Genomic DNA, 11,734 nt, shown 5'->3' on the forward strand with positions numbered 1-11,734 from the left:
CTTTTTTTGAGAGAATTTTGTGAATAAGATGACAAATTATACTTTTGGGACCCTTAATCCTGTGTTATGAACCAATTGGGTAAAGGGAAAAGGCCCAATTGACCTTGCAAAAATGAGAACAAAAGTTGGAAAATAAGGGGCAGACGATGGGGCACGCTTCGCAGCTCTGGACCGCCGAACTGACCCACGTGCAGCGGGCATCCCTAGCAGTGCGCTGGTGGGTGTGCTGCAGGATTATCCCGGTGCTGCTACTGTTTTGGTGATCCATACACACCCCTACACTCGTTCAAAAAATTTGAAACTCACCCGAAATGTAATATTGATAACCTCGATCATGAATCAACTTAAAAAATAACGTTTGGATGTCTGAAAGATCTAAAATAAAGTCATCAAAGTTTAAGGGGCTTTGAAAATGACTAATTCCTAACACTTAGGGGTCGTTTGGTAGAGTGTATAAGAATAATGCAAAATATGGTGTGTTAGTAATGCTTGTATTAGCAATGCTTGTATTTTTCTTATGCAGTGTTTGGTTTGGTGTATTAAAAATAACATGAATTAAATAATTTCTAAAAAAATTTTTTATAAAAATATCCTCCATATATATGTTGGAAATGATGCAAATTTTTTTTTAGGGATGATAGTGTCTTTAATCATGTTAATACATGTATTGGATCCATTGTATTGCTAATACCATAGATTTTGGGGTTTTAGTAATACATACCTCAACATATAATAGAGTAGGGTGCAAAAGTATACCAAACAAGGTATTAATATTATACATTAAACTAATGCATGCATTAGTTTTCTAATACACTTTATCAAACAACTCCTTAGTGAAATTTTCTAACTTTTGGACCCCTTTAACATGCAATAGTGAGCTTATATTGAGCTAAGATCTTAGTTACGTTACTTCATCCCATATACATAACATTATTATGTATATGAGCCCATATACTTTAAATTTATTATGTATATGTGGTGAAACAAACACGGGTGAACTATTTACTTTAGAACATATACGTTACAGAGTTATGTATATGTTATGCATTAACAGTGATATACATAGCACATTTATGTATATCAATCCATATACATAATTCTGTTATGTATATGTGTTGAAACAGACACTATTGGACTGTTGTATTTTCAGAGCATATATATTATAGAGTTATGTATATGTTATGCATTAACAATGTTATAAGTAACAGAGTTATGTATATGGCATTGTTAGACAAGTAGATGTGTGTTTATTTCAGCCTATATACATAGAACATTGTTATGTATGTGCAAGGATATTAGGCATGAGTATTAAACATTATTTTATGTTTCTAAGTTTTGAAAATTTTTGTTTATATTTTGCATATTAAATTAATATTGGTTTGCAATGTATATTATTACATGAGATGCAATTCGGATGCAATTGTCGAAATCAACCCGAGATTTTTCAACCTCTATCCGATTGTTGAAATTGATTTGATGTTTCAAAAGTTTAAAATTAAAAAGCTGTTACTGAATTTAAGGGATCCATTAATCACAATTTCATATATATAGCGTTAATTGTGTCATGTATTTAAAATATATATTTTATTTTCTTAATTATAGTTAAATCAGTTAGTTCAGATATATGAACAGTAATGCATATGGTCGGTAATTTATTTATAAAAATAGGGAGAGAGAAAATTTAATCGGAAAAAACGAGAAAAAGGACATTCCCTCTAGCATTTGAATAATTGCTGAAAATCTTTTTTTTTTTCTTTTTATTTCCTCAATAATAAATAAAGTTACTGGGAGTATAAGGTTATTTTGACGCGGAAGAAACAATCCGTTAGTTATCTGGGTCGTAAAGTTGACGCTGTCGGGTGTAGTATACCAATTGGGCATCCTTCTCCTACCCCCTCCCGCCCCCCGCCCCAAATTAACTCTCTGCAACTCCAAAATTAAGGTTTCCAATTCATCCTAAACCCTAATATTCAATTCCAATTCTCCTCCTTTTCATTGTATCAATTTCATTGAACAATTCTAAATCTGTTTCATTCATGATCAAACCCTGTTCACTAATTCACTGGGTTTATCTCCTGAAGATCCGCTGAAATTATCAAACTTCACTGTACAATTTGTCGCCCAAAAGATCCACTGACAAACTCGCTAATAAAAAATTGAAGGTTACAGTAAGGGTAATGGAGATGGATGGAAGCAAACGTGTTTTCCACCGGTTAGGTCCTTCACAATTGGACAACAGTAATAATAAACAGCAAAAAGTTTGTTTTCATTGGCGGGCTGGAAGATGCAACAGATTTCCATGTCCCTTTTTACATAGAGAAATACAAGGACCGCCACCACATCAGCAGCAGCATGTGGCAGGGAATGGGATGTCGTCTTCCTCGTCGAAGAGGCCTCATAGGTTTAACGATGATAATAGAGGTGGTGGAGGGATGCGGAGGAATCCGAATTTTAATAATACGTGGGGAAGAACTGCTCCTGGTGGAGGTGCAGTTGTGAAGAAGACCGAGAAAGTTTGTAATTATTGGGTTAAAGGGAATTGTACATATGGAAATACTTGTAGGTTTTTGCATTCGTGGACTACTGGTGACTGCTTCACATTGTTGACCCAACTTGAAGGACATCAAAAGGTGATTGTACTTGTTCTGTTTTTGTATCTGAACGTTCGATTCAAGGGGCGTGGCAGTTTAGTTTGTTCTTAGGTATTGGGCTGGAACATTGTTGTTCTTGATTAAATGGGTAATGAAACAGGTTGTTACGGGGATTGCATTGCCATCAGGCTCGGATAAGCTTTATTCAGGGAGTACGGACAAGACAGTACGAGTGTGGGATTGCCAGTCTGGCCAGGTTCTCTTCATAATTGTTTCCTTTCAATTTTTCAAGAATGTTAAACATGATAATTGGAATAGGAAAAATCTAGTCTTATTTGCTTGAAATCATGATATTGTATAAACATTAACTGCAAAAAAACTAGGAAATAATGTCACTTGCTCGGCGCTCGTTTTCTGTGTCATATGAACTGATCACCCTATTCCAGAACAGTAATGTTACATTGTTATCCTTTCGTTGCATCAGATCTTAATAACATGCACCATCCCTAGAATATGGAGAATTCTTTCTCCAGTAGTCCAGTTTATTCTGTTAGTATAATAAAATTTGAAGCTTCTGCCTTACTGAATGAAGTAAAAAGGAAAGAAAAAATTGGTTCAGCTTGACCAGTTGTAAGAAAACAAGGTGTGAATCTCCGAGTTACACAGAAAAGGAAAGAAGTAATTTTGAAGTTGAATCTAAAGGACTTCTGAAGGTCAGTCAAGTAGTTTCTTGCCAAAAATTTCCAATGGATATGATTGATTTATTCTCTTTGTGAGACTGTAGTGTCTAGCTTTAGAGGATCATGAACGAATTCTTATGCTGTGGTTTCCTACTGTTGTAGTGTGCAGGGGTTGTCAATTTTGATGGTGAAGTAGGTTCTATGCTGAGTGAAGGGCCATGGATTTTTGTGGGTTTAACTAATCTTGTCAAGGTGAGCTGTCAAACAGACTTACTTATCATCCTTCTTTCTTTACTGGCAGTTCATGTCTCCCACTCTCTCTGTATCTTGGCCATCACGTAGACATATGCAGATCTATTTACAAATATGTTCAACACTCTTAATATAGTGCATTCCATTCCTTTCTTCATTGATGTGTCTGATTACTTTGCAGGCATGGAATACTCAAACAGGAACTGACCTCAGTCTTAATGGGCCTGTTGGACAAGTCTATGCTCTTGTTGTGGGCAATGATATGCTCCTTGCTGGTACGGAGGTAAGTGTGTATGGCTAGTTATATGTTTGCTAAATAAAGGAAAAGAAGAAAAAGGTGTGGAACATAAGTGCATGTCTATACAACCTGGTGTCCCAGTCTGTAAATTAACGTGAAGGAACTGCAGGATGGGATATTGGCATGGAAATATAATGGGAGCACCAACAATTTTGATCCAGTCAAAGCATTGACAGGACACACTCATCATGTGGTATCACTGGTCGTTGGAGCTAATAGACTATATTCTGGTTCCATGGACAATTCAATAAGAGTAAGTTGGTGGGAGTGCGATGTGGTTTCTCATATCATCTTATGTGTTTCTATTGCCTTTTCTATATTTGACCTAGACTTTCCAGTTGCTACGTTTTTGTTCTTACTGTGGCTAATGTATCTTCAGGTATGGAACCTTGAAACATTGGAGTGTGTACAGGTCTTGACAGATCATACAAGTGTTGTTATGTCTGTTTTATGCTGGGATCAGTTTCTTTTATCGTGTTCACTGGACAAAACGATAAAGGTTTATGTTTGTTCTTTTTCTTGAAATTTAGCCCTCTTAAGCTTATCCAATCATGTATTGATGTGATTGTGCTTGTTTGTATAGGTCTGGGCTGCTAATGAGAGTGGGAACTTGGAGGTTACATATACTCATCAAGAAGAACTTGTATGTGAGACTACTTTGTCTGTCAATATTTACTTTATGACGCTTTGGTGTATGCACTCGTATATCATCTAGAAAAAATGTCTTGGGAGTATTAATTAAGTCCAAAATTTAAACAAACTCATTCAGTGTAGACCAAGTTTTAAGATTTACCTTCTGGAAATGATATGTTCGAGAACATAGAAAAGAAAAATTGATGGAAGCTTAGAATTACTCGTATCAATTTGTTTGATAGGGAAGAGAATCATAAAATGGTTTGGGTTTATTCTTGATGAAATATTCTTTAATAATTGTATCGGTAAATAAACTTATACTTGGGGTTCAGTATAATTCCTAGAACAAAAAGTCATACTATATTGATGTTATTGAAATTCTTGAGTTAATTGTCTAAGGAGTACTACACCTGGTACAATCTAAAAAGAAAAATGGTGTCTTCTTGTCCCAAATAAATGGTGTTTGGAGCATGAAACTAGAACTGTTTTAGTTTGCTCCCGGATGATGATTGGCTCTATTTTGTTTGAAATATAAAGTTATATTTGGAGCTGCATAAAAACATTAGAAAGCACTGCTTTAAAATTGAGACATTTGATTTATTTTTTTGAGAAAGCTGTAGTGAAAACAGATGCTATTTGAATATCCAAATATTAATGTCAGCGTGGAAAATGGTTCATAAGGGAGTAAAGTATTGACATCCTTCTGCAGGTCCTGTTGGCCAAGCAAAACCTGAGTGAAATTTATTTATTATGAATTGAATTCTGAAAACTTGTGGGTTTTGCTTTGTTGTTGTATAATGATTATGTTAAAGTTGCTAAATAAAAAGACAATATATACGATAGAAACTATAAAAGCTAAAATATTAATTAAATTCTAAAAAAAAATTGAATCATTTGGATCTTTGAAAAATAGATAGAATAGAAGTTACATTATTCAGCTGTAATAAGAAACGATATGAGGATATCATCTACAAAAAAAAAAGGAATTAAGATAGCTGTTATGAGATCAATCAACAGTTTTTTCTTTGGATAAATTCATTGAAAAAGGAAATACAGTACGACCTCAGCAATAGGAGATAAGCTAAACAATAGGGTAGATAGGTGGGAAATAGAAGTAAAAGTGAGCAAGTTTGTAGTGATGGTGGACAAGATAATTTAGGAGTGTTAAGAAAAAAGTGGTTGCTTGCTATTTAATTTTGTTGATAAACACTGAACTTAAGCTATTTCCTGGCATATAAGGCCCGGTTCAAGAAAAGAACGGAGAAGCTTTTTTAGAATTCACACAGAGAAAAAGGGTTATGGACCTGGTCATGAGTCATTGGGGTTGATTTCAGTACCAGCAAAGACTAGTATTTGTGTGGACAGGTGCTCTCAGAATTACACAGCCAATTTAGATTTTCCATAAGTGTTTTTGGATTTCTGTCGAATTGATCCTCCTCTTTGTGGAGGTCAATATGCATAGCTTAAGTAACAGTGATACCTATGCTTTGGTTCCAGAATTAATAGATTTTTTGCTACAAATGTATGGGATGCCACTTTTAAATTTCTAGATAATATAGCCTGGAATTTTGTGTTATCTATGTCCTGTTTTACTGGAGTGTGGGAGTGAGACAAAAGAAAACATATTTCATGGACTGATTAAAAAGACGTGTGCTAGACTTGTACCTTATCCCACATAGTTGCAATTTGTTTGGAAGTGCATTAGGAGTCTCCAAGAAGAGTTTCTAGATAGGGTATGATCTGATAGGAAGAAGGATAATTTGTTGTCAATGAAATGGATCGACAACAGTACTTTGAAAGACAGGTTTCCAGATTTTTACATGCTTGTGGTTAGTGATGAAAGATCTCTATGAGGATGTCTCAGTGGGGAGCAACTAGAATCTCCAATTTAGGAGGAAGTAGAAAGACGGATGAGATTGATAGAATTATTTTTTTTTTTTTTTTGAACATTAAAGGAGGTGTGTTTAATTATGGTTATCCAGACGTGCATCTTGTAGAAATCTTAGTAGGGGAATTGGATTTGGAAAATTTTAATACTGGAAGTGTAATATTGACAAATTCTAAGTGCCGCCCAAGCTTAAAGGCAAATTCTACAGGGTGGTAGTCCGTCCGGCCTTGTTGTATGGAGCGGAGTGTTGGCCAGTTAAGAACTCCCACATCCAAAAAATGAAGGTGGCAGAAATGCGGATGTTGCGCTGAATGTGTGGGCTGACTAGAGGGGATAGAGTTCGGAATGAGACTATCCGGGAGAAGGTTGGTGTGACTTCAGTGGAGTGCAAGATGCGGGAAGCACGATTGAGATGGTTCGGACACGTGAAGAGGAGGGGCATGGATGCCCCGGTCCGTAGGTGTGAGAGGCTAGCGTTGGATTGTTTTAGGCGGGGTAGGGGTAGGCCGAAGAAGTACTGGGGTGAGGTGATTAGGCGGGACATGGAACAGTTACAGCTCACCGAGGACATGACCCTAGATAGGAAGGTCTGGAGGACGCGAATTACGGCAGAGGACTAGGGCCAGTTTGGGTCGCTAGTGTAGGGAATTACTTGGTGGGGGTTTTATTCCTGTTATGATTCCGTGTTCTGTGTTCCATGTTTCATTACGAATCTGTGTGCTTTCCTCTGCTCTCCTCTGTTTTATATTACTTATGGGTGCTGTATTTATGTTATGTAATCTGCTTCTATGCTTTACTATGTGTTTGTGTGGTATCTCGTGCCTGGAGCCGGGGGTCTATCGGAAACAACCTTTCTACTTCTTCAGAGGTAGAGGTATGGACTGCGTACATCTTACCCCCCAGACCCCAATAGGTGGGAATACACTGGGTTTGTTGTTGTCATTGTTGTTGTACTCCTCTTCCTCTCTCTCTCTCTTTTTTTTTTTTTGACAAGGCACTTTTCTAGAACAGTTTAGGAGGCGAGGTTGATTGAAGACCAACGTGATTCTTTTAAGTGGATGGCTGGATGGGGGATGGTAAATTCTCTGTATGCTCATGTTTGAGATAATTCTAAATGTCCTTGGAGGAAGATACGACAACCAATGTGCACCCACGAGTGTGGCCTAGTGGTTCAATGAAGTTGGGTTGAGCATCATAAGGTCTCAGGCTCAATTCCCAAGGTGGATAGAGTTACTTGATGCTGGTTTGGGGGGGGGGGGGGCAGGTATCTCATGAAATTAGTCGATGTGCTCGCAAGTTGGCTCAAACACCACAGTCATTTAAAAAAAAGATAAGAAAACAAATGCAGCAATAACCTATGTTCCGCAGACTCTTCAATTTTTTCCGCCAAACTCGACGCGACACAGACGCTGGTGTGGTTGTGGGGTGTGTCTCGAATTCAGTCAAACGAATCTGGACACTTTGAGCAAAATCAAAAACAAATTTGGAGTGAAGTTGAGAATTTGATCTTAAAATAAAAATAAAATAAATTTACACCTTAACTTTGTCTCCTTTGTATATATATATATATTAGTTGCTTAAAGTTTTAGGCCAAAACATAGGGAAAAATTCCGACCACTCACGTCGTCTTGGAAAGACCGTCGACTGTAATTTGGGAGTAAAGAGGTCGTCGGACTTTTGGGGGACGAAAGGGACAGTCGTCGGACTTTAGGGAAAGAAAGAGACATAGATCTCAAGACTCTTTATTACTATTAGAATTCATATTAATATAGTAGTAAAATAATAGTCATTAATGATAGAAATATAATAGAAATAGTGGAAGTTAATACTAGTATGTCGGCAGTATGTCAAGGAAAATAGTAGGCTGACAATTTTCAGAGTTGACATGTCGCCTAGGGGCCTCCTAATTGAAAAAGTAAAATTGATTGCAAAGGTAACTAAACGAGATAAAATAACGTAACTCCTAAACCTATGAGTTAATGTCATAAGTGTGGATGCTTTCTTGTTTTTGTTCAATGGTGGATTTTTGGAATATCTTTATTACTCTATTTTTATAACATTTTTTGAATTTTTTTTGCCGAACCCGCACCCATGCTTGGATTCGGACCCCGGATCTTAAAGTTTAAATTTTAACGAATCCGCACCCGTCTCGGATACCCGCACCTGAGTCCCAGCAACTTGGCCAATAACAGTAACCTGATTTGCTTGTACTATCCTACACAATGCTTGCTTGACACCAAACAATTTGCAGGGAGATGCTACGAACTGTACACTGGGTGATGAGTGGAACATGGTTTTATGAGTGGTCTATAGTAACAGTTCACATTTTCTTGCACTTTAATAGTATGTGGCATAGCTGGTGTATGTTCCTCAAATTTTGTGGAGGACATTCCATTAAATTTGGAATTTGCACTATCCACGTGGCGGAGACCGAGGAAGGAACTGAGAAAAATCTGGATTATTTTAGGATATCTTGGATGGTTTGGCATGAAAAAAATTGCTTTGAGGAGCATCATTCTTAAAGTTTAGATGTCGATATAATGTGAAATACTATTGTAACATGTACGTTGTAAGGGACCAAGAGGTTGCTTGGTTCATTTACTAGTTAGGTCGACATTCATTATGCTGGTGATTAATATAGAAAGATTGTTATACATGAATTGCTTACTTTAAAAGGCATTTCGGTCTTTCAATAGTTTAATTCTTCATTGCTAATGCCCATATTCTCACATTTCATCCTGCATAAAATTTTAAACAATACATAGATTCCCGCATTACTTAATACGGGTATATATTATGTAAATCCACAAACCAAATGCTGCTTTTGTTATGCAACTCTTTTTCTTTTGGTTATGCAGCCAATCAAATACTGCACTATCTGCAAGATTTTATGTTGGGATTAATTGCTCCAATAGAAGGGGAGCCTTGGAGTAACTGGTAAAGTTGCTGTCATGTGACCAAAAGGTCATGGGTTCAAGCCTTGGAAAACAGCCTCTGGCAGAAATGCAGGGTAAGGCTGTGTACAATACACCCTTGTGGTGGGGCCTTTTCCCGGACACCGCGCATAACGGTAGCTTTAGTGCACCGGGCTGCCCTTTGTTAATTGCTCCAATACTACAACCAAACGACCTCTAAGTGATATAGAGGCATTACTAGAGTTTCTAGTCTCTACATACTTGTGCAATCAACTCCAGTGGGTCCTTTTTCTTAAGTTAGTACCTTCTTGTTGCTCTAGTTGTGTGAATAAAAGTACCCATTGGAAAATGAGATTAGAAAAAATAATAGACTATTTTATTCCTTTCTTTTTTTGAAACTGGAAGGTAACAGAAAAGATAGTGGTGTACGTTATTTATTCCTTTCTCATCTCTTGTTGGTCGTTAAATAAAGAAATATTTCGTGATATTGTTGTTTCTTACTTATCATGAGAAGGATTTTTCTTCTTGCATTCAGGTGTAATTGTTGTGTTGTACAATATTAACTATTTCAGCAGTTAGCTTTACATTGAGTGATAGAAATGTCCAAAACGAAAATAACAAATTAATTGGTAGGAAACTAGAAGGTCCTTTAATATTAATTATAAAAGAAGGTCCTCTAATAGACAACACTATGATTATTTTGATTTTGAAATTTTGAGAACTATTTGATTTCTTGTACCTTTTATAGTTATTATTTCTGGTTATCTATTTTCATTTCTGAAGAAATTTTGATATCTTTTTAATTTTGAGAAGTGTTTCATTTCTTGATCATTTATAAATAGCAATTCGGTGCCCGGTATGAGATAGTTTTTTAATTTTGAGAAGTGTTTCATTTCTTGGACATCTATAAATAGCAAGTCGGTGCCCGATATCAGCCAACATCTTTTGGAGTTTGATCCCATATTTTAACATCATGTTATACATTTCTGGGCGGAGCAAATATTTGTTGTGACTACTTTGAGACTTTATTATTATACTCATATTTTCTTGACTGCTTTGGTGATTTTAAGTAAATTGCATATCGAGCAGAAAATGAGGCATGATTGCTTTGCCTTTCAAACCCCAATGATGTATTATTAAATGCGTGTCTTTTTTTTTTTTTTTGACCAACAATGGGAGTTCTTTCCCTTTTTGGAGAATTTCTGTCATTTACAATGTTATCTTATTTTCAGGGTTTGCTTGCTCTTTGTGGCATGCATGATTCAGAAGCAAAGCCCGTATTGCTCTGCTCTTGCAATGACAACACGATTCGCGTCTATGATTTGCCATCGTAAGCTTCACACTCTGTCTCTGCTGTTTTTTACTCATAGTTGGTTCTTAATATTGAATGGATCTTCTAACACCATTGTACTTCTTCTGTTTAGCTTTTCCGAGAGGGGGAAGATATTCTCAAAGGAGGGTGTCCGTCGAATCGAGATTGGTCCTGCTGGTTTATTTTTTACTGGTGATGAATCAGGTCAAGTTAGAGTCTGGAAGTGGTTAACTGAATCCAGCAGTACATCTTGAGAGGATTGCTACATTTACAACGATAATATTTCTTTGTTGCTGGCCAGCAATTATCTTATTTTTCTTCTCCTGGTGAGAAAATGTACCAAGCAAAGAACATATAATAAGACCAGTTTTGATATTCAGAGGTAGTACTACTCCAGGGCACTTTCTAGCAGCAGCATAGTTTAGAGCCCTTGAGGTTTAGTTGCTTTTAACTATTGAGCTCTTGATGGGTTCCAGGCATTTTTTTTCCTAGTCTGGTTTGTACACAATATGATGATATTCTTGTATATCTCCGGGAGGACATTTCTGGTGTGTCCTGTATTGTTCACGTGTTATGGATGTAGCTCAAAAATCTTTTGTTCCTTGAGTAAGTTTGTAGTGAGCAATATTACAATTCCATCCAGTAGTACTGATCGAAACCGTATGACATATTACGAAGAGCAACGCCTTCTTATTTAGCTGGTGATCTGAAGGGTTGCTTCCGTAAGGACAAGGAGACTCCAGTCCTCTAAATATAGACATGTCTGCTACAACTTGGCCAGTTTTTTTTTCTAATTCACCATTGTGAGCAGACCTGTTGTGCGAATGTTCAATTTCACTTTCACGCCTCCTAGTTTGCTCATTTTGTTCCGTGAATCGTACAGCAAAAAGGAGCAGAATGGTAGGTTTTTTTAAGTTAAAGCTCTTTCTTGGGGCTCTTATCCCTTTTTGCTCCTTTGGTGATTCGGATTTACAACCTTAGGGTTGGAAGTGAGAAATACATATCTGAGCAACTCGCTGTTGTTGGAGCTAAATGATTCAAGCCTTTAAGTCTACGTGCAATGAAATGCCAATCAACAGCGGCCGCAAGATAATGTTCAAATTACCGAATTCTGGGGTCAGAATTTTTGTAGTTTTGGTAGGTTTAAAAAATTGCTAAGACTGGT

The 11,734-nt window shown here is 36.8% G+C and overlaps 1 protein-coding gene across 2 annotated transcripts; it reads left to right on the forward strand.

The window, feature by feature from the left end:
• Positions 1–1,805: 1,805 nt before the first annotated feature.
• Positions 1,806–11,175, forward strand: LOC107863348 (zinc finger CCCH domain-containing protein 48). Of its 2 annotated transcripts, none has more exons than XR_007053240.1 (9): positions 1,806–2,630; positions 2,752–2,847; positions 3,434–3,523; positions 3,705–3,806; positions 3,931–4,074; positions 4,201–4,320; positions 4,405–4,468; positions 10,490–10,587; positions 10,682–10,698. XR_007053240.1 is itself a non-coding variant. In XM_016709234.2 (9 exons), the coding sequence occupies exons 1-9, from the start codon at positions 2,178–2,180 to the stop codon at positions 10,821–10,823; spliced, it is 1,305 nt and encodes a 434-aa protein (XP_016564720.2). In that variant the 5' UTR covers positions 1,806–2,177; the 3' UTR covers positions 10,824–11,175. The 2 variants fall into 2 exon arrangements, 1 of the variants encoding a protein (XP_016564720.2); XM_016709234.2 differs by having other exon boundaries at positions 4,405–4,464; positions 10,682–11,175.
• The last annotated feature ends 559 nt before the right edge of the window (positions 11,176–11,734 follow it).

Source organism: Capsicum annuum, chromosome 3 (assembly GCF_002878395.1).
Source record: "Capsicum annuum cultivar UCD-10X-F1 chromosome 3, UCD10Xv1.1, whole genome shotgun sequence".
Lineage (NCBI taxonomy): Eukaryota > Viridiplantae > Streptophyta > Magnoliopsida > Solanales > Solanaceae > Capsicum > Capsicum annuum.